Here is a 26,592-nt window from a genome sequence, read left to right as displayed (position 1 = left end):
GCCACCTTACCTGGCTGGCTACAAATTTGGGGCTTCCCATAGGTTCGGTTATTTGCTAGAACAACTCAAAGAAATCATGACAATGCTATATTTAATGATTACCATTTTATTACAAAGGAGACAAATGAACAGCCAGAGGAAGGAGTATATATGGCATGTCTGTAAAGTTTCCAAGCATAAGAGGCTTTGTTTTTGTGGTTTAAGGGTGTGCCACGCTCTCAGTACCATCAATATGTTCACCAACCTAGAACCTCCCTGAGCCTGTTGTTTAGAGTTTTTAATACTAACATTTCATTGCATGGGCATGAGTGATTAAATCTTTGGCTATGTTCATTGAACTCTGCAGCCCTGCTCTCCCTGGAAGTTGGAGTTTGCAAGGTGGGGCTGAAAGTTCCAACCCTCTGCTCTTACATGGTTGGTCTTTCTGGTGACTAGCTGCCATTTTGAATTGCTGCTATTCTGAATTGATTTAGGCATTGATTTAGGTGACCGGCCAGGAGTCACCTCATCAACGTAACAGACATTCTTATCATTCAGGAAATGCCGCTGTCAGGAACTGGAGATAAATCTATAAATGTAAAGATTTATAGAGCAAATACAAAGACCAAATATATTTTTTTAGTATGCCACTACTGTATTATTGTTCAGTTCTTCTATAGTCTTGCCGATTTCCTACTTATTTTTTTGAGACAGGAGTGATGAAGTCTCCAATTATAATTATGGATTTGTCTGTTTCTCCTTTCAGTTTAATTACTTTATTTATTTTGATGCTGTTTTTTAGATGAATACACATTTATAATTTCTTTGTAAATTGGCCCTTCTGTGATGGGCCCCCTTTATCTCTGTGGATTTTCTTTGCTCTGAAGTCTGCATTGTTATTATTATAGGTACTCCAAATTTGTTTTGATTACTGTTTATATGGTATATCTATTTCCATTCCTTTGATTTTTAAGTTTATAAATAAGTTTATAATGATATTTATACAATGAAAACACATCACACCAAACTCAAGTTATACAAAGAAACTGATGTGTAATATTTTAGAAAGCAATATAGACTAATAGGCAAAAATTTAAAGATTTAATAAAGAGCTAAATATCTAGTAGATCACTTATTTTAAATTTCACTTTGTTACCTACACTGAATTGTAATTGAACAATGACTATCTTTTCAGGAGATCCTGTACTGGAAATTCTGGAAACTGGTGAATTATACTTGGATGAGTTCAAAGTTAATGATGTATTTCCATGTGGTACCTAATGCTGTAGTACCTAATATGAAGTCACATTCAGTCTGCTTTGAAGCAAAATAACGTAATTTAATTTTTTTGTCAGGCTACAAAAATGTCACCAACATTTTGCTGATGCATGCAAGATGTGTCAGGATTAAACTACTACTTAGTATAAAAAGAACTGGAGCAGAAGTGGGAATCCCTTTGCTTTTCACCTACGTATATCATTATTTTTGAAGTGACTTTATTGTAGAAATCATATTCGTGTTGAATTTATTTTGTATATGGCATGACAAGGTGGTCCCACTTCATTTTTTTGCATGTATCTGTCCAATTTTCCCAACACCATTTATGGAAGAGACTATCTTTTCCTTATTATATATTCTTGTCTCCTTTGTCATAGATTAATTGGCCATGTAAGTGTGGGTTAATTTCTGGGATTTCTATTCTGTTCTATTGATCTGTGTGTTTGTTTTGTGCCAGTAATATACTGTTTTGATTACTATAACTTTGTAGTGTAGTTTGAAATCAGGGAGTGTGATACCTCCAGCTTTGTTCTTTCTGAAGATTGCCTTGGCTATTGTGGATCTTTTATGATTCCATATAACTTTTAGGATTATTTGTCTAGTTCTTTGAAAAACACAATGGTATTTTGGTAGGGATTGCATTGAATCTGTAGATTGTTTTAGTTAACTATTGTTCCAATTCATGAGCACACTATAGTCTTCCCTTTATTTGTGTCCCCTTCAATTTTTTTTATCAAAATCATATAGTGTTCGGAGGTAGGTATTTCCCCTTCTTGGTTAAATTTATTCCGAGGTATTGTATTCTTTTTGACGTAGTTTGTACATGGAATTGTTTTCTTAATTTCTCTGATAGTTCATTGGTAGTGTATAAAAATGATACAGATTTCTGAATATTAAGTTTGTATCTTACAATGTTACTGAATTTATTAGTTCCAAAAGTTTTTTGGTGGTCTTTAGGGTCTTCTATATATAGTATATCATCTGCAGATAGTGACAGTTTTACTTCTTCTTTCCCAATTTGGATGCCTTTTCGTTTTCTTGTCTAATTGCTATGACTAAGACTTCCAGTACTGCCGGGGTTGCCAAAAAATGTATACACATTTAAGAGATGTTATCTATGGTCAAGCGGTAGTTTGATGTAATCAGAAGTGTCTGGATGCTGCTGGTCACCATTTTGAGCACCTGTTTAATTTCAGAAGTCAAATGTGACTTGTATTCAACTTTTGTTATTGGTATTTATTTATTGAGTTTGACAATACGGTGTTTTTCTTTCTTAAAATATGTGTATATTTTTTTGGCACCCTCTATATATTGAATAAAAGTGGTGAGAATGGGCATCCTTGTCTTATTCTCGATGTTAGGGTAAAAGCTTTAAGCTTTTCACCATTGAGTATGATGTTAGCTGTGGATTTGTCATACATGGCCTTTATTTATTATGTTGAGGTATGTTTCCTCTATACCCATTTGTTGAGAGTTTTGTCATAAATGGATGTTGACTTTTGTTGAATGCTTTTTCTGCATCTACTGGGATGATCACATGACTTTTATCCTTTGTTTTGTTAAAATGGTGTATTACATTGGTTGCTATGTACATAATGATTCATCCTTGCATCCCTGGAATAAATCCCACTTAATCATGGGGTATGATCCTTTTAATGTGTTATTGTTGAATTCGTTTTGTTAATATTTTGTTGAGAATCTTTGCATCTATGTTCATCAGGGATATTGGTCTGCAATTTTATTTTTTTGTAGTGTGTTTGTATGGTTTTGTTATCAGGGTAATGCTGGTCTCATAGGATGAGTTTGGAAGCATTCCTTCCCCCTTGAACTTTTGGAATAGTTTGAGAAAGCTAGGTAAACGTTTGGTAGACTTCACCTGTAAAGCCGTCTGGTCCTGAACTGTTGCTTTTTGGGAGGTTTTTGATTACTGATTCAATTTTGTTACTAGTAATTGGTCTGTTGATATTTTCTGTTTTTTATGGATTCAACCTTGGAAGATTATGTGTTTCTAGGAATTTATCCATTTCTTCTAGTTGTCCAGTTTCTTGGTGTATAATTGTTCATAGTATTCTCTTATGATCCTTTGTATTTCTCCTTTGTCAGTTGTAACTTCTCTGTGATTTCTAATTTTATTTATTTGGGCCTGCTTTTTCTTGATGAGTTTGGTTAAAGGTTTATCAGTTTTGTTTATCCTTTTAAAAAACTAGCTTTTAGTTTCATTGATCTTTCTATTGTGTTTTTAGTCTCAATTTCATTTATTACTCTGATTTTTATTTCCTTCTGTCTACTCGCTTCAGGCTTTTTTGTCGTTCTTTTTCTAGTTCCTTTAGGTAGGTATAAGGTTAGATTGTTTATTTGAAATTTTTTTTTGTTTCTGTATCACTATAAACTTCCATCTTAGAATTGCTTTTGCAGTGTCCCATAGATTTTGGACCGTTGTGTTACATTTTCATTTGTCTCAAGGTATTTTTATTTCCTTTTCTGATTTCTTCCTTAACCCATTTATTGTTTAGTAGCATGTTGTTGAGCCTCCAGTTTTCATCTTGAAATTGATTTCTAGTTTCATACCATTTTAGTCAGAAAAGATGCTTGATATAATTTCAGTCATCTTAAATTTACTAAGACAATGTGATCTGTTCTGAAGACTGTTCCATGTGCACTTGAAAAGAATGTGTATTCTGCTGTTTTTAGATGGAATGTTCTATAAATATCTATTAGGTCTATCTGATCTAATGTGTTGTTTAAGGCCATGTTTCCTTGTCGATTTTAAGACTGGATGATCTATCCATTGATGTAAGTGGGGTGTTAAAGTTCCATACTATTACTGTATTACTGTCAATCTTTATATTTATGTCTTAATATTTTCTTTATGTATTCAGGTGCTTCTGTGTTGGGTGCATACCGGTAGATGTTTACAAGTGTTATATCCTCTTGTTGGAATGATCCCTTTATCATTATATAATGCCGTTTTTTGTCTCTTTTTACAGTCCTTATTGTAAAGTCTATTTTGTCTGATGTAAGTATTGCTACCCCAACTTTCTTTTCATTTCCATTTGCATGAAATATCTTTTTACATCCCTTCACTTTCAGTTTGTGTGTGTCTTTAGATCTTAAGGGAGTCTCTTGTAGACAGTATAAATATGAGTCTTGGTTTTTTTTTTTTAATCTGTTCAGCCACCCTGTCTTTCAACTGGAACATATAGTCCATTTACATTTAAAGTAATTATTGATAGGTATGTACTTACTGCCATTTTATTAATTTCTGGGTGTTTTTGTAGTTCTCTGTTCCTTTCTTCTCTTGCTTTCCCCCTGTATCTTGATGACTTTCTTTAGTGTTACGTTTGGATTCCTTTCTCTTTATTTTTGTGTATCACAGGTTTTTGGTTTATGATTACCATGAGATTCATATGTAACAACTTATGTTTATAGCAGTCTATTTTATGTTGATGGTCACTTAAGTTTGAACCCAATCTAAAAGCACTACATACTGTGTTTCCCTGAAAATATGACCTAGCCTGTCAGCTCTAATGCGTCTTTTGGGGCAAAAATTAATATAAGACCGGGTCTTATATAACATAATGTTATATTATATAAGACCCGGTCTTATAGTAAGACTGGGTTTTATATTAATTTTTGCTCCAAAAGACGCATTAGAGCTGACTGTCCGGCTAGGTCTTATTTTCGGGGAAATATGGTATTTGCTCATTACCCACCCCCCATAGTTTATGTTTTTGACATCGTATTTTATATTTATTTTCTGTGTGTACTCATATGCCCCTTAATTAATTGTTGTAAATATAAGTGATTTTACTACTTTTGTCCTTTAACCTTCATACTAGCTTTATAAGTGACTGAGTCACTAATTTTACTAAATGTTTGCGTTTACCAGTGAGTTTTTCTTTCCTATATTTTCTTATTTTTAGTTTTGCAGGCCATTTATATTTAAAGAAATTATAGATACATTTAGATTTAGGTCAGCCATTTTATTATTTGTTTTATGTTTATGCCCCCTGTTTTTATTCTTTTATTTCTCTTTCCTACCTTCTTTTGGATTATTCTGACACGTTTTGATGTGCTACTTTCTTTCCTTTTTTTCTTTTCATTATGTTTTTTTTTTCTTTCTTTCTTTTTTTGTATAGCTATTTTAAGCAATTGCTCTAGGGATTACCTACCTAATTTTTCACTCTATTAAAATTATTATATTACCACTCTAAGTGGAATGCAGAAACCTAATCACCATTATATAGGTCTCTAACATTCCACCTTTTTGTTGTAGTAGTCTTATAAAGTATATCTGTATACATTGAAAATCTTTTTAGTGTTATAATTTTTGTTCTTAACTGTCAAGCATTTTTTAAAGAATGTAAGAGGAGGTTAGTCTGTAATATTTACCTAGATTTCTGTTGCTCTTCCTTCATTCCTGTTATTCCCAGTTTTCCTCTGTTCCATTCCATTTCTTCTTCAGAAGAAATTTCTTTTCTTCTCTAGAAAAAATTCTAGGTAATTTCCTAATTCTGTCATTACTTCTGCATTTATTAGCTGTGGTTATTCTCTAGGAAAAGTTGCCCTCATCATCTAATCCTTTCACAGCAGCTCTGCTAACAACACACAGTCTTAATTTTCCATTATCTGAGAGTGTCCTTATCCTTGAAGGGTATTCTCTCTGGATACAGAATTCTGAGTTGACAATGCCTTTTTCTTTTAGTCCTTAAAAATGTTTTTCTGTTTCTTGCTAGCTGTTGCCTTAGCTTGATATATACCTTGTTTCTTGTGATATGTAATGTAAGCTTTTTTATTTCCTATGCATTTATTTGTTGGAGAAACTGGGTATATTGCCCTTCAGGATATTCAGCATCATGGATTTAGCTTATGGTGTCCTCATCTTGACATTTAACATGTGCTTCTAGTCCCCTTATTTTTGTAAACTGATATTTAAATCTAGCAGCTTGATTACATCCAGGCTCTTTTAGAAGAGGCAGGAGGCTTTATAGATGGTACTGAGTAAATGTTGTTGCATCATATCAGGAAGCATTTATGTTTCATTATCCTTCTTGTTAGCGATGTTAAGATTGATCAGTGGGTTCAGCTTGATCCATATTAAAGTTCCCCGTCCACATCCACCATATGTTTTTAGCAGCCTTTGGTAGTCATTGCCTAGATTCATTATTTAACCAGGGATTTTTGAATTCCTAATTCTAGGCGATATCCTAATTCCATCATTTCTTCTTCCACATTTATTAGCTGTGATTATTCTCTAGGGAAAAAGTGGCCCTCATCATCTCTTTGTTTCCCTGAATTACTGTTCATACCAGAAAAGCAGTATACATTCTTGATTATTTCTATTTATTTACCAGTTTTCAGGATAAATAGTTGTGCCCTAGCAACTTCGAGAATTGACCAAAGCGGAATTTTCTTTTTTGAGTGTCATTATGAGCTCATGGGTGTTTATATTTTTCTTATTTTCCAATCATTTCAGTCACCATTTGTGTATATGCTCAAATTGTTTCATCTTTGACAAATAGGAATCCTTTCAGTTGTCTCTGATTTCCTATTGACTTGCCTGCAGTAGTACTGTTAACATTTTTGCTTTCTCATTTGACAAGACATCCCATATTTTCTTTGTGTTCCGTTTCCTGTGCCAGACCTGGAACAAGCCATTTCTCTGATTTTTTTTTTTAAGTGGGAAATGATGTTCAGTCTACAATCTGGAGGCTGGGGTGCTCATTGTTATTGGGTTATCATTGCTTTTAGGCCTTTTCAGGCCAATCCTCGTGCCAAATCGTTTACCATAATTTCTTGATTGATACCTGTTATGTAGTTGATTCTTAAGGGCATTTCCTGGGAACAAGCCTTGAAAGTTGGAACAAGCAACTTTCAGGGGCATTAGCCTTGAAAGTTGGTTTGAGGGAACAGAACTTCCTTGGCTCACATTTTGTTGCCTTGGGTATTTAAGTGTATAATTCCATTGTCTACTAACATAAGATGTTTGTGCCAATGTTTGTCATCAGTCTGATTTTCTTTCCATTATAAGTAATTTGGACTTTCTGCACGGATGCCCAATGAATTGTTTTCCCCTTTAAAACCCACTAGTTTTATTAGACTGTGTCTTGGTATTGAGCTTCTCAGTTGTTTTCTTAGGTATGTGGTAACATGCAGATTTAGCCTTTTGTATATTTACAGAAAATTTTCTTGAATTATAGTGGCTAATATTTGTTCTATTTCATCGCTTTTTCTTTTGGGGGGCTTTCTATGATAATGTATTTTGTATTTGTCTTTTATTTATCTCTTTCAATTTCTGAATTTCTTAAATTTTTCATTTTCGTTTTTCTCTATTGTTTTTTCTCACTTATTTATATGGTATCTTGTCTCATATCCCTTGTAGTTGAGCCTTCATTTCTTTTTCTTTCACTTAGGACCCTTTTCTGAGTTCATTCAGGTTTCTTTTTATGTCTTCCTGTAGCCTAGCTCTCTCATTTAAGAGCTTTTCTAATTATCGTTTATGTTGTTTTAAAGCTTCTTTTTCTTACTTTTCTTTGGTTTATCTTCTAATATTAGGTTATGGTTTTCATCTCCTTTGGGTCATATTTTCTGCTGTGTCTTCATTTTCTACAGGTGTTCTGTTCATGTTATTGATACCCTCTTTTTCTTATCATTGTATTGGGTTTGATGAATAGCCCTTATCTGTGGCTCATGGTTATTTCCTGTGCATTTTAAGTGCATTACGTAACATTAAAATTTTATTAGCTCTGACGATGATAAGCTCTAACTTACAACCTATTAAACTGTAAGCTGTTGTAAATTAGGTACCATATCATTTTCTTTAGCAATATGTTGTACTTAGGAAAGTGGTCTGTCTGGGTCACCTGCTATTGACACCATGCTTTCCCTATAGTCTAGCAGTCTCAGCTATTGTAAATTATATCTGTGTCATAGTGTAATGTTTTTGTAATGTCTAGCTATTTCACTGGGTATTTGTAATAGAAAGATAAATATTTAAAAAAAAGTATTCACTAAACAGATTTTGAAAGTGAGTTTGTTAGTTTCCCCATCCCCCTTCCAACAAAGCAACCTAATTAATGTGTAGGATTAGTAATGCTACTTGTTGCTGGAATGTTTGTGTTAATTAGTTATCCCTGATATGCCACTGCTGTTTCTTTTGTTTTAGGTTAAATGGAAACCACCCTTGGGAGCTGGATGCTTGTGTAGCCGTTCTGTCACGTCAGTGAATTGCAATGAGTGGAGGAGGAGAGCAGCCGGATATCCTCAGTGTTGGAATTCTGGTCAAAGAAAGATGGAAAGTTGTGAGTATATATCTTTGGGGTGGAGGGGGAAGGGGGAGAAAGGGAGAGAGAGAACACTTTTAATAATTTTTGGTGTCTTGATAAAAATAGCATTTCATTAGGAAATAACACATATTGCTTGCCAAAGCAGTTATTTTCAGTTTTTTCCGTATGATTAAGTTTGGTTTATACCCAAATTCTAATTCTTGCTTCATGTAGTAGTAAATTGTCCTAACCTCTGAGAACTAATATTGAGTAAGGTAAATAAATGTATACTTAGGGAAAAAACAAATAATAAAATAGAGTACAGTAAACTGCTTTATTTTTTATTTTTTAACTTTTTATTAAGAAAAATTGTAAGTATACATAAAAATAGTGATACTGATATAATGAACCTCCATGTACTCATGCCCCAGCTTAAATATTTATCAAGTTATGGTCAGTCTTGTTTTATCTCTTTAACCTCACTCCCAAAATATATATATTTTTAACTTTTTATTTATTTTAAGTGTGTTTTTCCAGAACCCACCAGCTCCAGGTCAAGTAGTTGTTTCAAGGTAGTTATAGAGGGTGCAGCTCACACAGGCCCATGTGGGGATCAAACCGGCAACCCTGGTGTTACGAGCATCGTGCTCTAACCAACTGAGCTAACTGGCCGCCCCCCAAAATATTTTTAAACAGATCTTTCCCCTTAGCATTTTTCTATACGTACTTCAGTATGTATCTCTAAAAGATAAAGACTTCTCTTTAAAACACAATCATAATATCATCACACCAAAAAAAGTAATAATTTCTTAATATTATTAAGTTTTGGCTTTTTCATTTCCCTGATTGTTTTTTTAAGGTATTTTTAACAGTTTAAATCAAATCCAAATAAAGTCTGGATATTATAATTGGTTGACATCAGTTAAGTATTTTTAAGTTTCTAGGTATTTTTTCGTCTATCTTGTTTTCCCTTACAATTTATTTGTTGGAGAAACTAGGCCATTTGTCTGTAGAATGTCCCATGGTTTGGGTTTTTCTGATTGCTTCTATGTGGTGTTAACATGTTCCTCTGTCATGTATTTTATGTAAATTGTTATAAATGTTCTCGATTAGGTCTGACTTCAGTTATAATCTGAGGTGGGGGCATTTTTTTCATAAAGGGTATTGTGAACTTTTGATAGGAGGCACACAATGTGTTATTGCCTATCTTTTTATGGTATTACTATTGTGGATCATCATTGGCTAGGTCTGTTAATTCATTTGGGATTGCAGATTTGTGGTCTTTCTCAACTATTTGATTACCCTGATATATAACTTGATTAAGAAAACAGAATAAATACTTGATTCTTTTTTCTTAATTTACCAGTTTTCAAAATAATGAATTGATTCCCCAGCATTATCCAAAAGTGACCAATGAAATTTTTAAAAATGTGATTCACAATTCATGAGTTTAAACACATTTTATGTGTTTCAGTCCATTGTAGTTCTTATCCTTATTGGTACTCAAATTGTCTCATTTAACTAAGGGGACACCCTTCAAGTTGTCTCCTGAATTCCTTTAACATGATCCTAATAGTCTTTTTTTTTTAAATTTTTTAATTGGGGAATATTGGGGAACAGTGTGTTTCTCCAGGGCCCATCAGCTCCAAGTCGTTGTCCTTCAATCTAGTTGTGGAGGACGTAGCTCAGCTCCAAATCCAGTCGCTGTTTTTAATCTTAGTTGCAGGGGGTGCAGCCCACCATCTCATGTGGGAATTGAACCAGCAACCTTGTTGTTGAGAGCTCGTGCTCTAACCAGCTGAGCCATCCGGCCGCTCCCCTAATAGTCTTCTGATGGCTTCCTTCCCATAGACTTATCAGCCATCTCTCCTCTTCTTAAAGTAGCTATTTTTGTTTTGGTTATATTTAAATATATTTTATTGCTACCTAGTCTTTTGTTATCCAAAGTTTTTTTTTCTTTTACCAGATTTAGCAAAGCTATGTCTGTGGTTTCCTTAATCTATCAATAGATCGGAAAAAGAAAATTCTTCATTTTGAAGTAAAAATTTTGTTTCTGTGGTAGTGTTTTACTGATTAGGCAAATCAATAGGTTTAGAAAATTTACTTGAGTAAACATAAATAAGAAAAGAACCATAATCATCATGGACTGGTGCAGGGAGTTTCCAACAATTGGTAATCTTTTATATAAGTTAGGAATGAGTGTTGCTTTGTGAGAACTTGGTATTAAGTGCTGCGATAAAGGTTGGCTGTTCTCCAGTAGACACATCACAAAGTGGCAAATGAAGTTGTGCCTGGTTTAGTTGCCCTGTCCTGATAATTAGAGCTCATATATGTGTGAAACATGTCCCCCAAATATGAGGGGCATAGTGACATTTTTAGTGAGAAACCACAGGCTCATTGTTAAGGATGGTGTTTTGGTTATCTACTGTTGTGTAACAAACTACATGAAAACTTAGAGGCTTAGAATAATCAGTTATTTTGCTCACAGTTTTGTGGGTTAGGAATTTGAGATGAGTTTGCCTGGGTGGTTTGTCTCTTAGTCATGTGGCACTAGCAGGCTTGGTTGGTTTGAAGGATTCATTCCAGATGGCTCGTTCGGTGCCTTGGGGATCCTTAGTTCCCTAAACCCCCAACCTGGTGCCTCATTTTCTAGGACTGCTTCACAGGACTGTGGCTTCTGAGGAGGCCATGGTGGCTGGCTCTTGAGAGACAGGAAACAGAAGCCCTAAGGCTGGTTGAGGGCTATTATCAGAATTTGTGCAGTGTTACTTTTCCATGTTCTGTTGGTTAAAGCAATCATAAGATTCACACAGATTTAAGGGGATGGGGAAATGGACTCTCCCTCATATTGGGGAGGTGGCAAAGTCACCCTGAAGAAGAGCAAAAAAGATGGGTGATACGGTGATCTTTAGAAAACACACTCTGCCACAGGCCTTACCTTTATTTCTTTCCCTAATCTACGTACCCCCATCATACTAAACTGCCTCTGTCTCTTTGCCTCATAAGTATTGATGTATCAGGGCTTTGTCAAGCGCAATAAAAAATTAATGCTCTCCTGTTGTTCAGATGACATTATAGGAGTAGACCAAGGACAAAAATCATTGACTTCAGCCTAGATTTTTTGTTCCATCATTTGGTAAGGTTTTTTTGTGGAGGTAAAACATGAAGTCACCTCTAATCACATTCCATAATTAGAAAGATGTCCCTTTGATAATGTTTATGAGTTTTTAAAGTTATACTAGGCTTTGGTTAATGAACAAAATATAAAGATTCATAAGTACCAATCAGGGCCCAACGTAGAGTAATTTATTTAACTGAAATTAAGTTCTGGAACTTTTTTTTAATCCCCAAATCATACCAGAGTTCTTCATGGTATTTCTTCCCATCACCAAAGCAGAATAAAGAAGGACTGTGGCTCATGTATGCAAAGCAGTGAATAGTTACTTAGCAGTAGTTATACAGTTACCACTTTGCCAAATGTTATGGGGAAAACAAAAAATAGAGTAGCCTTTTCTTTAAAGAAGCTTAGGTTCACTGTAGGGGTCTAGGACATTGACAATTGGAAATTAAACAATATAAGAGTTAAAAAGCAGGATGGTGTGGTAACACAAGTGCTATCTGAGATATTTAGTCTAGTAAAATGATTAAGCAAATATTTTCTTTACAAATTCAGAAGATAAATAAATCAGCCTACAGTAATCAGTACTGACCCAGTGGAGAAAGAATAGGACTTGAGGTGAAGTGAGGCCTCTGGGATGGTTAGGATTTAGGACTCTGTGCCTTCAGTGATGACGTCCTACATTATATTACATTCTAGAGGTTTGATAATGTGGTAAGAAGACCCAGTTTCATGAAATGGAAGAAAGCTAATTACCTGTTGTGTCTAGCTTGAAGTATATCACCCACACCCCTCCCACCCGACTTTCACACAGCTCTCCAGGTCCAGTTATCACTAGCTTTTTTCAGAACTTGCTTATAATAATGAGATAGAGATCCTGATATTTCCCAGTTAAGCTAATACATTTTATCAGGAATAATATTAAGTGTTTGATGAAAGTGTTTAATTTGCTTAGAGTTTACTCTTATTTGAGCATATTGACAGTGTAATGAACTCTGGGATAATTTAGAACAGGAGCTATCTACCTGCTCTTTGGAGCCTATTTAGTGCGTCAGAGAGGAGGGTAGAGGGTAAATAGTCCAGAGAGGGCTGAGCTCTGGCTGCCCCCGCTCTGACTGCTCCAACCTTCCCACATAACACATCTCAACCAGGTTCCAGATAAGATTTCAATTGGTAAAAAGAGTTCATGGTTAAAAAAGTCTTCAAATGATTGCCTTAGAATTAAAACAACAAATCTGGTTGTCAAGGGGCGTTTGTGAGAAGTGAAGCTTTTCAGGTACTGTGTTTTGTACCAGTTCCGATGCTGTCTATAGACTACATTTTTCAATTATGGCTGAAATAATTTTATTACTTTTTTTTGACAAACCTGTGGGAAAAAGTTCTGATGTTATTTCTAGGCATATGGTTTCTTCTTGGCATATTCATGGTTAATTTAACAATATTGAGATCTTTTATCATAAATTAGCTATAGTAAAATTATATATTACATTCTAAATATCAGATTAATTGGTTTCCAATTAGAACCTTCTAGTAATTTTGGGTGTGTATGTTCTTATTTCTCATGCAGTTGAGGAAGATTGGGGGTGGGGGCTTTGGAGAAATTTACGATGCCTTGGACATGCTTACCAGGGAAAATGTTGCACTGAAGGTGGAATCAGCTCAACAACCAAAACAAGTTCTGAAAATGGAGGTTGCTGTATTGAAAAAACTACAAGGTAAGCTGCTTTGTATGATACACCAAGCAATTTATAGTTAATTGTTATCTTTCTGAACCTCAGTCGTATTCACTAACTACTAATTGAATATTCTTGTGTCAGTTTGGTATAAACCTGCTGAGCATTTTTCCCTTGGAAATTTTATCACTAGCTAGTAGTAGTAGAAATATTGATTGCTTAGAATAACTGGACTTTGGGAATTCCTTTTCATGGTGAATAAGGATGAGAGAGAGTGAATTATCTGAAACATTTTGCTTTTAGAAAGTGTTTTCATAAGTCTGTTAATGGTAAAATTTGTCTTTTTTTTAAACAACCAAAATAAATACCTCTGAGTTGTTTCTAATTATGTCTTTGGATGTTAAACATGCTTTAATCCCATGAAAGAGGCTGCCTTCAAATCACGCTGCAGGACGGAATAAAAATAACAATATTTGTTATGTATTGATTTTATTAACGTCAGTTTCATAGAAGAACTCTTGCTGGCCCTGTCTTTATTTTTGAGGTCTGTTTTACTACTTGGGGTCCTATTTTTTTACTACAAGGGTAAATAATTTTTTTTTTCCTGACATCTATCCAGTGATGTAAAACTGACTGAATGTATTGCTAGTTTGTATTCATCATTGTACTTTCAGTTTAATGACTTAATAGGATATTACTGATATTTAAATGTTTTGTTTGAATCAAAATTAAATAGGGGTGATTAGCACATCAACTGATCTTGTTACACGCTAGAAGGTTTGGTATTGTTATGGAACATTCATTAGTATCTAAAGGAATTTAGTACTAACAGAGAGCAAAGGAAGTTGCCATAATTGATGGAAGTAACTATAGTTGGTAGAAATAGCAGACAAAGGCTGTATAGTCTCTAGGGTGAATGTATTCTCTTTGTGAATCTTAATTTCTATTATGTTAATGAAATGTGTGTTATGTATTCCAGCAACATCTATTCTTTTAATTTTGCCCTTTGCCTTAAGCTTTCTGATTATCCAAGTTTGTCTACCAGTTGGCTCATTTGATTACAGCATGATGCTAATAAAATTGTAGATCTGTTTAATAGCTATTTTTAGCCTAAACTTAGTTCTCCTGAGACACAGAAATCAGGAAGACAGTGGATATGCAATCACTGTCAGTACTAGAAAAAAAAGGATGATTGGAGAAGGCAGAATAGGGGAAAAGATGGCACTCCCTTTTCTTTTTCTCACCTTTTCTCCTTTCTCCTTATTTCTTTTGAGATGTTCTTAGCTCAATGACATAGAGGCCACAAACAGGTACAGCTGGAGTTACCTCTTCGTAAGGTGACAGATTCCAGGAGATCTGTTTTACTCTCAGCCAAACCCATGAAGGGTGTCAGCATCAACTTGGCCTGGACAATTTCATGTGTCTGTCTGCTCCATGGCCCTAAGGAGATGCTTCCAAGTGAGGCAGGATACAGCTCTGTATCTTTCAGTAGGTTCTCCTGCCTATTTTGACCATGGTTTACTCATGATTCTATGTGATAAAGCTTGAAGATCAGTTTAGTGCCTTTTAATAGATGAATTGGGAGACCCTTGGATGCTAAGTCTCTCCTTTCCTTCTATTTTATATTTCATACTATTACTTAACATGTTCCTATCTGCTTATAACCGCATGACCTTCCATTCCTCAGACCCCTTCACTTTCCAAAAATCAATAGGTTTTTATCTTCTGGTCTGTATTTCAATGAGGCAGCCCTTGACTTTCTTTTCTTGGCTTCCTAACATATCTTCTGTAATCTTATCCTTCACAACTTGTTTTTGTTCAGGGTGCTTTGCAATCTAGACTCTTTTGAGAACATTTTTATGGGGCTGGACTTCCTTTGTCTTCCTATTGGCATAATGACTTCTTACCTAGTGACCTCAACAAAGAGATTAAGTGTTTAAGGAAAAGTTACATAACCAGAGGCTAACTCTTTATAGGGTTGGTTGGTTTTAAATTGATACTTAATATTTGACAGCTGGTATAAAGATTTGTTTCTTTACAAGATAAAAAGATACTTATGATGTATTTAGCTGAACCCTAAGTTTTGTTCCTTTTAATAAATCAATCCCCCTTTTCAAGATTCTCATAATTCCTTTTCCTGGATTCCCTCAGTTCTCAGTTTTCTCTGTTTTTTCTGTTCTTAACAACTCTAGATTTCCTCAGTTAGTGCATAACTCTCATTACCAGTATGTGCCTTTCTCATTGGTCCTGAAGTTTGAAGACCTTAGCATTTTACTCCATCTTTTCTTCTGAATGACCTTTCCCATGCTATTACAAAAGTGTATTCTCTTTTCAAAGCTCTCTGAACTATTCTAGCTATAGCCACAATTCTCTGTTAAATCAAGCTAGACCCCTAAGATGTACTTGATTTATACAAATGTGTTTGAATGTTTTAGTCACTTCTAAAGCTAAACTATCTGTTTCTAGGCCTATTAGATAGGACTTCTTCTATACTCAGTTGTTCTCTAAAGTATCCCTAGTGAAGAGATCCATAAAACTTGCTAAGCTTTTCCTTTTATTAATATTACTGTTCAGAGACACATCTCCATGTAACCATTTATTTGTTTCTTCCTTCTCTCCATTTGTGACTATTCTATGTTCTAACCTTTGTTTTTCAATTTATTTGCTTTGAAACTTTGTGCAAAGGGGATAATTGCCTCCCTAGTCTGTTAGATTATTTATCCTCTCTTCTCTCCCATCTTAAATAAGTGTTTTATAGTGATATCCTACTTATCTTTACTTCTGCATTTTCATGATCTCTTGAGCTGTATCTCACCATACCACTTTAAAAAAAAGTACAATTTTGTATGCAATGCTGATATAAGAGGAGAAAAACCTTCTGTCCTGTGATTTCAAATCTGATCATTAGTAATTCTACAGTACCTCAAGAATTACCATCAATACTTTTTAAAAAGTTAGATTTCTATTCCAATCTTCACAAAATTTGATACATGTCTAGAATCCTGCAAGTGAGACAGGCAAACTTTTCCCCCTAATTTTTCATTATGAAAAATTTCGAATACACACAAAAATGGAGCATTATATAATGAATAGTCATGTATTCAATACTCAGCTTCAAGAACTATCAGCATTTGTCCAGTTTTGTTGCATCTGTATCTTATTCCTTTAACACTTTTCCCCACCTTGCTAGAGTATTTGAAAAGATTCTAGACATATTGTTATAAATAATTAAGTATGTATCTCTGTCTAACAGATAAGGGCTCCTTTAAAAAATGAAAACATTGTTTATTTCATAGAGTTATGAATTGCCATACAGGGCAGTTCATTTTATGGGGTTGAAGTGGGGGGAGGTATTTGGAGATACATCAAAATTTGACAGATATTACTTTGCCTAGGAGAGCTTTGTTGATGATTGATAATTTTGTGAATCCATTAAATTGTGTCTATTGGAGCATAGAAAGTCTTAGCCACTTAACCTCACCAAAAAACAAAACAAAACAAAACAAAGAATGGTATGAGAACACACTGGAGGTAGTTTATATTAAACTTTAGGAAAATTTGGGGGATATCTGTATTATTGAAAATGTGAAGTAGTAGGGCTTTGGAAACTCCTCAGTTGACCACTTTTAAGAATGGGTTAGAGAACCTCATTGGAGAGGAAGCCCACATTCCAGTTTTTCTTTAACTTTGCTTTTTAGAACCTTTAGGTTTACAGAGAAATTGGGCAGAAAGTACAGTTCCAATATCCGTCTACACCCCCCCCCGCCCCCACACCCCTCCCCCCTAAGCTTCCCTATAACCTCTTGCATTAGTGTGGTACATTTGTTACAATTGGTGAACCAATATCGATATATTGTGATTAACTAAAGTCCATCATTTACATTAGGGGACTCCTTTTTTAGTAACATAAGCACAATAGTCTTAAACATCTAATGAAATTAAGTTATTTCTCAATGCCATCTAAAATCTAGCTAGTGTTTAATTTTTCTCAAAAATACCCTTTTACAGTTGACTTGTTCAAATCAAGATTCACATATATAGTAGGCACATTGCCTTTGGTTGACGTTTCTCTTAAGTGGCTCTTCATCTGTGAGTGGGGCTCCCTACTATTGTTTTGTTTTGGTGGGGAGGGGTTGCCATTTAGTTGTTGAAGAAACTGTTCTTAGTTTGAGAGAATAATCCAGATTCTGAATTTGGCTGATCACGTCTTTGTGGTGTCTTTTAACATGTTCCTTTATTCTCTGTGTTTCCTGTGAATGGGTAGTTAGATCTAGAGACTTGCTGAGATTCACGTTGTTTGTTGGCAAGAGTATGTTGTCTAAATCCATTGTTTCCATAAGGGTTGCAAAATGGTGATTTTTCTGATATTTTTTCATTGCTTCCAAATTTCTGAATGGAATTATTCTACAAAGTAGAACTTTATTTCATCAGCTGTTTGTTCCCCACTGAAATATAAGTTACTGTTAGAAGAACAGGATAAAGAGTTGAGTTTTCTTCCCTTTTGTTTACCAATTTTCAGAATAACGAGTTGTACCCTAATGTGATCCCTGAGTTGTTTTTGGTTTTGAGTATCACCATGAACTCATGGGTTTTTATATATTTCAACTCATTGCAGTTATTCTTTCGATGCTCAGATTTTCATGTCTTTGGTCAGTGGAAGCCTGTTCAGATTGGCTGCTGTGTCATTCTGATGTAACTCCAGTGTTCTTTGTTATCATGTGTTTCAGGCTTTCCTTAAACGTTCCCTGCACCAGTTATAATCAAGGAAACCTGTTTCCTTGTATCGGGAAACGATTGAGACCACAATATAGGCACTAGTTATTATTGGGCCAACACATTTTTCTCAGTATGTTTTAGTAAATTCTAGATTTTGCCTGGTTTATTTTTATGTGGACTTTTCCATTTGTTTGCATTGTTTATTTTACTTTAAAAATACATTTGTATTCTCTTTTAAACTGTAAGCCTCTTAAAGGGCAGGGATTATATGCATTTTAACTTGACATTTATATTATGCTCAGTGGCCAAATGATAGCACACAGTATCTTTGTATTTGGTGAGAGCATAAATGGAGATGTGGGCGAATACGGTAACACTTTTATTTCTGGTTGTTACATTTTTTATAAAGTTCATTTTTTTATTTTTTGTTAAGAAAAAGATATATTGAGGTTCTGGAATAATTTGTTAAAGAATACCGTAAATACTAGTTGATAAAAAAAAAAATCACCTTTGGATGACTAAGGCTTAGATTCTCAAAACCATATTATATAGAGATTCAACTCTTCTTATAAAATACAATCACTTAGAGCTTCCAGAAAATGATTTCTGTTTGATTTAGAAGTTTTTTAGCTTTGTATTTAGGTGGCTCTAATGTTTGGGGAATTCAGAATATTGTAAAATTAATATAATTTGTACTTACTATATATTTTCATCAAAGGGAGTCTTCCTAGGATCTTTAAAGTTTGTTATTTTGTTTACTTGCTTCCATTTGGTATATAAATGCAAGTATATACCTAAGCGTAAAAATAGTTTTTCTTTAAAAATATTCTGTAGATTGGATTTCTCACTAAATTTTTTTTTTTTTAAGGCGAACAGGACTTTATTGGGGAACAGTGTGTACTTCCGGGACTTTTTTTTTTTCCAAATCAAGTTGTTGTCCTTTCAGTCTTAGTTGTGGAGGGCGCAGCTCAGCTCCAGGTCCAGTTGTCGTTTTTAGTTGCAGGGGGCGCAGCCCACCATCTCTTGTGGGAGTCGAACTGGCAACCTTGTGGTTGAGAGGATGTGCTCCAACCAACTGAGCCATTCGGGAGCTCAGCGGCAGCTCAACTCAAGGTGCGGTGTTCAGTCTTAGTTGCAGGGGCCTCTACCCACCATCCCTTGTGGGACTCGAGGAATTGAACCGGCAACCTTGTGGTTGAGAGCCCACTGGGCCATGTGGGAATCGAACCAGCAGCCTTCGGAGTTAGGAGCATGGAGCTCCAACCGCCTGAGCCACCAGTCCAGCCCCTGACTAATTCTTATGTGTGTTCCCTCCATGTGTTCAATTTAATGAAGTTGGTTTTGTTTAAAAACCACTACTTAATCATTGAGTGACTATAAACTTGTCCTGCCTTTCCACCTGTTTTAGATCTTTACTTCCTGCTGTGAATGATCAGCATATCTTATCTCTTAACGCTTTTCCAAATCACCAACTTGAGTAAAACAGTTTTCTTTTTATATATATTACCTTGGATGAGACAGATAATTAAATAAAGGCTTATTTAATTATTTAAAAGTTTGTTTACTCCAGATTCTCTAAAAGCAAGTGAGGATCCTATTAATATCAAGAAATAACAGAGTAAATGCCATTGTTTGATAACCAAATAATTTTATTATTCCCAGTTGAAATAGTTGAGAATTAATTTGTCTTGCCCCGTATAAATGCAGAGAAAAATCTACACAGCCCATAAAGAAGTGATTTTGTTTTGACTTCTGGGGGCTTTTTTGTGTGTGTGTGCTGAAATATGGATCTTGGATTCCTTTTTCTTGGAGGCTGCAGAGCACAAGCTCTGAGAGTTGGGAAGAAGGGCTGCTATTATGGAAGAACAACTGTACCTTCTGCCTCCCTGATTGAAGTCTCCAACTACTGCTGCGAAGTATGATTACTTCCTTTCCCCAGTCATAAGAAAGTAGGAGACATGTAATTTCATTCCAGTATAGAAAACTGTCCATGAAAGTTACTCCAAAGTTGCTTGCCCTTGTTAAGATTCATCTGTTCCATAAAAAGATGTGATAAGGTCTCTCCTTTTGTGGGCGGGCATAGTAGCCAAACTCTGTTACTGGTTTCTTGTGTTTTTCCCCAGAAACCTTCAATACATATTATAATTTATTTATCCACATACATATATAATCATATGATATATATATACCCTACATATTTCTAATCATACAGAATCATAAACATATATAAATTATAGCACTATACATGACATGATAGAATGATATGACTCTGTGTGTGTGTGTGTGTGTGTGTGTGTGTGTGTATAAAATCTCCCTCCCTTACTCACATCCCCCAACAACATGTGGATTCGCACTATATACACGGATACTGTTCTGCAACTTGGTATAACCCCATAGATTCAGACAGTAAGACTTAATTTTCCGTGTACCTTTGTGTTCAGCAGGAGTGATCCTTCAGACATACCAATTTGGATCATGTCACTCCCCCACCTTTGGTAAAACACTTCAGGGCCTTCCTTTTCTCAGGTAAAGTCCACCCACCTATCACTACATGCAAGACCTTGCATTGACTCCTGTCTACTTCTCTAGCCTCTTGTCTTGAAATTGTTGGGCTTACACTCAGAATGTTGGTCATCCTGAGCTTTTCAGTTTCTTAAACAGTTTATGGCCTCTTATCTGCAATCTGCTTCCTCTGTCTCTGAATTGTTTTCTTTAAAAAACTTTTTATTAATCATAGTATTTATTAAAATCCATGGGTAAATTAGGATTTAAGAAATAAAGCAAGCACAATTAGGAGCTTCACTTTTTCCTAGGCATGTAATATCCAAAAGAGTGTGTGTGTGTGTGTGTGTGTGTGTGTGTGTGTGTATACGTTTTAAGAAAATCGTGATCCTACTAGCTTGCCTAGTCCCTTTTCCTCGATAGGTTATTATAGGATTTATTCTTAATTTTTAATTTATAATCAAAGGGATATACAAATAGTTTAAATAATCAATCAGTTCTACAAAGTTTGTTTTGAAAAACAGTAGTCCAGGTTCTGGTTCCCGATAAGATGGAGTAAGCACACTTCACCCTGTCTCTCCCACTGAATGCAGCTATAAAACCTGGACAGAATGCTTGGAGTGGCTATTTGAGGACTCTGAAAAGTAAATAGTAGGAGGCACATTGGGAAAGAAGACCAGAATTCAAAGTACCACCAAATCAGCGGTGAGTTTACCATTTTTTTCCTTCCAGTATGCCCCAGCCTGAACTTAATATATCCTGAAACTTGGAAGTGAGCATTATTGACACGGACTGACAAAGCACCAGAAGTCCTCTAGCTCTAACTCAAGAAGCGGGAAAGGGGTCTCCTAATGCTCAGAGAAAACATGGCAATCCTGCATCCTTTTCTTTTTTCTTCTTTTTTCCTTTTCTTCATTCTCTTGCACCCCAGGCCTCAAACAATGATTGGCAGTGGCCTCAATGGGGGCAGACAGGAGCCTAAATCTCAGAGAGAGGAGCCTTTCTTTCAAATTGAGGAGCTATGACCTCAAGACAGTGGAGCAAATCCCATTGCTTTTCTTCTCCTTCTGTTCTTCTGTTGGTTGGCCCTGACTTCTGACAGTCATGGAAAGTACACAGCAGATTGGGGTTAATGAAGCCCCAGTTTTCTGCTGGAAGGCTGGAAAAGGGGAGCTCCAAGGAACCAGAAGATTTCAGGAGCATGAAGAGTTTGGGAAACTGACCACTTAAAGTTGCTGATGGACTGCTGCGCTGACGTCCACACTGGGCATGCGTGAGCCCGATCCTGAACAGCACACATAAATGTGGAGAACTGAATTATGGGATAGATCACCCCCAAGTCCTAAACTGGACACTACATGGGACAGTTATGGAGCACTTAACTGAATTGAAATTGGAAACACAGTCCACAGAAGGCAAGTCAGAACTTGAAGTGTGAACCCAACTGGGTCAATTACTGGCTAAAACAAGAATATCAGCATTCTTGGTGGGACTTAAATAAAACCCAGAGTCTCATAATATTCAAGATGTCCAGAATACAATCTAGAATTACTGAGCTTAAAAAGAAACAGAAAAATCTGAACTCACATGGGAAAAGTCAGCAGACAGATCCCAGTGCCAAGATCACACAGATGTTAAAATTATCTCAAAGACTTTTAAAATCAGCTATAATGGCCATGTTCCAGTAATGAACAGGAAGATAAAAGTCTCAGCAAACAAACAGAAGGTGTAAAGAACTAAATGGAAATTTTAGAACTGAGAAATACAATAATGGAAATGAAAAACTTACTAGATGGACTCAATGTCAGAGTGGACACGACAGATACTTTAAAATAGATCAATAGAAACGATCCAGTTTGAACAACAGAAAAAAAAGAGGTTAAACTAAACAGTCTTGGAGACCCATGAGACTATCATAAGGTCTAACATATGTGTCATCAGAGACCCAGAATGAGAAGAGAATGAGTGTGGTGCAACAAAAATATTCGAAGAAATAATGGCATATAGACTGGAAAGGAAGAAATAAAACTGTCCCTATTTGCAGATGGCATGATTGTCAGTGTAGAAAATCACAAGGAATCCATACGAAAATTCCTAGAATAAGAGTTTAACAAGTGATTCACAGTCAACCCACAAAAAACAATCATGTTTCTATGTACTAGTGATAAACAATTGAAAACTGAATTTAAAAAAAAAATTACAGTAACTCCCCCAAAATGAAATACTAAAGTTTAAAGTTAATAAAATATGTATATGATCTTTATGCTGAAAACTATAAAACCATGATTAAAAATAATCAAAGATGATTTAAGTAAATGGAGAGACATACCGTATTCATGAATTGGAAGATTCACTATAGTAAAGATGTTGATTTTCCCCATAATGATTTTTAGATTTAATGCAATACCAATAAAAATCCCAACAGCACTGTTTGTAGTTAGAGAAAAACTGATTCTAAAATTTCTATAGAAAGGCCACAGACCTAGAATACCCAAACAATTTTGGAAAAGAAGTTACAAGAGTCAAACTGTGAATTTAAAACTCGGTACAAAGCTACCATAATATGGTATTGGCAAAGAGATAGACAGATCAATGAAATAGAAGAGAGATTCTAGAAAAAGACCCATATAAATACGACCACTAATTTTTTACAAAGTTTCAAAGTGCAGAAAGAATAGTCTTTTCAAGAAAACAGTGGTGTTGGAACAATCAGACATCCACATTCAAAAATAAGGACCCTCAACCTAAATCATACACATTATACAAAAATGAACTAAAATGTACCACACATCTAAGTGTGAAATATAAATCTGCATAGCTTTTAAAAGAAAATATGGAGAAAACCTTTGTGACCTGGGTGTATGTAGGCTGTCTGTTGCATGACACCAAAAGCATGATTCATAAAAGAAGAAACTGATGAATTGAACTTCATCAAATTAAAAACTTTGCTCATGAAAGACACTATTAAGAGAATTAAAAGGCAGATGATAGACTGGGAGAAATATTTGCAAATCACATACCTGCAAAGGACTTATATTCAAAATTTGTAAAGAACTCTGAAAACTCAACAGAAAGAAAACAATCCAATTTAAAAAGTTTGGCAAAGAGGATACAGAGCGGCAGATCAGTTCACGGAAAGATGTTTATCATAACCAGCCGTTAGGTGAATGCAAATTAAAACCATGGAGACTCACCGCCACGTATCCATCAGAACGGCTTAGGTCACAACTGTCGAGGATACCAAGTGTTGATGAAAACGTGGAGTAACTAGAACCCTCATACTTTGCTGGTAGGGATGCAAAATGATACAGCTCCTCTAGAAGATGATTAGACATATACTTGCCATATGTGAAATATAGATGTACTGTGTGACCTAACAGTCCCACTCCTGGGCATTTATTCCAGAGACATGAAAATATATGTTCATACAAAGCTTATACATGAGTATTTGTATCAGTTTTGTTAATTGCAAAAAATATGCCCTTCAAAGAGTGAATGGATAAGTCAACTGTGGTTTATTCATACAATGGAATACTGTTCAGCAATAAAAAAGAATGAAGTACTGATTCATGTAGCAACTCTTAATTTCTTCTTAGGGAAATCTCTCCAGGAACCTCCTACTGTACTTCAGTCATGCCTGGTGATTCTCTGTGTTCACAACTATCATCCTTGGATCACCTCTCAGTGTGTTCCTAGGGATTCCCTTTGCTTCTCCTTTGTATTGCATGCCTTGTTGAATACTTTCTCTTTTTCATTTATTCTCATTTTTGGGAAGCACCCCTCCACCGGCTTCCTGTAAAGGGTGCATGGGAGGTATATTTTGAGACCTCTCTTGCATGTCTGAAAGTGTTTTCATCTCACTCTGATGTTTAAATGAAAAACTGGCTGGATACGGAATCTTGGATTGAAAATAATTGTACTTCAGAAATTAGTCTTTAGACTCAATGTAGTGGTTGAGAAGTGTAATTCCATTATGATTCTTGTTACTTTGGCAACTTTTAAGTTTTTCTTTTTCCCCAGTGTTGAACAATTTCATGATGATATACCATGGTATAGGTGTATTTTCATCTAGTGTTGTTTATTCAAACACGCAATCTGAAGGTTTTTCTTGTGAAATTTCCTTGAATTATTTTGTTGGTGATTTCCACCCGTCTATTTTCTCTGTCTTCTCTTCTGGAACACCTGTTATGCAGATGTTGGGCCTCTTGGAATGGTCATCTAATTCTTTTCTCTCCTATTTTAACATGTATTTGTTCATACATTTTTGTAATAGATAAGTACATTTTAAACATAGATAAGGTGATGAAATTGTGCTCATTCCCCCCCCCACTCTAACCACAAAAACCTGGTAGTTTTAAATTGGCTATTGTTTAAATTATGGAATTCCCTTTGATGGTTTGGAAACTTCCTTCTGTCTTTGCCTTCTGGTGAGCTTCTTAGGACATAAGGGGTTGTTAGATGGGCATCCTCATGAGAGCTGGTAAGAGGATTTATATTTTAGTTTTTTTGGCTGAATTTTTCCTGGGGACTTCACTTAGAGGACACCCCTTCCTCTTTTTGTATCACTGTCAAGTTAACTCTGTGAATGCTTATTCGTTGTTCTTACAAGCTATCATTTGATCTTATATTGTCTATATTAGTCTTGTAATAAGTTCATTTCTTTCAACAACGTTGTAAATTCTTTGAGAATAGGCCTACCTCCCATGGTATGGATATTCCATGAGTTATTATTAGGGTCGGTGTGGTTTGTTTGTTTTTGGTGAGGAGTGGGTAAAATATGAGGAGTAAATGATAGAGAGGTAAGGAAGCTAAGACTGGTTTTGTGGTGTCCTTAACAGTATATAGTAGACCATTTTCGCAGAATCTCAGTGTTTGCTCATTTGTACATGACCTGGAATTTGTTTTTTGAATTCCGGAGCATCTCATTAGTGGGTTTGGGATACTTTTAGCTCAGCTTTTCACTTTATTACTAAATGGCTTTTTTATTTAAAAAGGAAAATGATCAATGCCCCTTTCTGATTGTGCTTTTCCTCTAACAGCAAGTCATGTAAAATTGCTTGCCTTTTGCATGATAATGTTACTCTTCTCGGTATTTAATGCAGGGGCATAGAGCACAATACCGAACGTGCCATAGTTATAAGCTCTTGAATTGAAAGCAAGAGTAGTAGATGATCATCTGAAATTGTAAGAACAAAAAGATTCATTGGATTATATGCATTTAGTTTAGAGTACAGCATACCTATTCCTCCAAAAAGACTTTGGGCAGCTAGAAGAGGGTTTATCATTATTACCACTACTTACCTTAGATGAATACAAATCCTTTTTCATATCACAGTTAAAATCTCTGTTTAACTAGCAAGGTACAACCTTACTATATAATATCTATAGATATTGTCTATCTATCTAAATTGAGTCTACTTCTTACCACGTTTTTTAGGTGGAGATATCTCTGATTCTCTTTTGTACAGAGCTTGATGACAGAACATAAGCATTCTGTATTTGGTTAGAGTGGTTAAGAGTTAGAAGATGAAGAAAAAGCTTCAGTGGTAGTATTTTGAATGGTTGGTAAAGCTCTGGTTTGTATGTTCAGGATTCCTTTTGTCTCCTAGAGGATTTCTTAAACATAAGAGACACATAAACAGAAAGTTAAAGTTGGTTTGTTGATCTCCATCCTATATTTTCTTATGGTCAACAACCTGTGACTCCTGGTGATCCGTGCTGCCTTGCTGACTTCTTTCTGGAGTTCTGTCTGGGCACCAGACTCTGCTGCTCTTGTTAGTCTCCAGGGAACTGTTACGTTAATTGTCTTTATTTTTTCCCCTTCACGGCCTGTCTAGGTGACTAACTTGCTAATATCCGAAAGTCTAATCCTGAGTATTAATTGGTTGATATTACTTCCTACAGGGATATTTAGATATTAAAAGTTGTATTTGATTTGAGGAGATGAGGTTGAAGGAAATAATAAAAAAGAAACACTTCTTCAGAGTGATTTATGCTGCAGAACTGAAGGAAATGAGGTTTGATAAGTAATGCAGAATGAATCTTGAATTCCAGGCTCACC

The 26,592-nt window shown here is 35.3% G+C and overlaps 1 protein-coding gene across 3 annotated transcripts in view; it reads left to right on the top strand.

Annotated features, from left to right (window-relative positions):
• Positions 1-26,592, top strand: part of TTBK2 (tau tubulin kinase 2) — a 130,338-nt gene that overhangs the window by 19,578 nt on the left and 84,168 nt on the right. The window contains exons 2-4 of one of the 3 annotated variants that reach the window (XM_074327861.2): positions 4,245-4,273; positions 8,423-8,558; positions 13,208-13,355. In XM_074327861.2, coding sequence (XP_074183962.2) covers positions 8,490-8,558; positions 13,208-13,355 — 217 coding nt within the window. In that variant the 5' untranslated portion in view covers positions 4,245-4,273; positions 8,423-8,489. Of the gene's footprint in view, positions 1-4,244; positions 4,274-8,422; positions 8,559-13,207; positions 13,356-21,124; positions 21,237-26,592 lie in introns of those variants that run through there. The other 2 variants (XM_019725389.3, XM_019725390.3) reach the window with 2 other exon arrangements.

The sequence above is a fragment of the Rhinolophus sinicus genome, chromosome 3 (assembly GCF_057876585.1).
Source record: "Rhinolophus sinicus isolate RSI-liver-muscle chromosome 3, RSI-T2T, whole genome shotgun sequence".
NCBI classification, from domain to species: Eukaryota; Metazoa; Chordata; class Mammalia; order Chiroptera; family Rhinolophidae; genus Rhinolophus; species Rhinolophus sinicus.
Note: the sequence above shows the minus strand (reverse complement) of the source record. Positions and strands in the feature narration are given on the sequence as shown.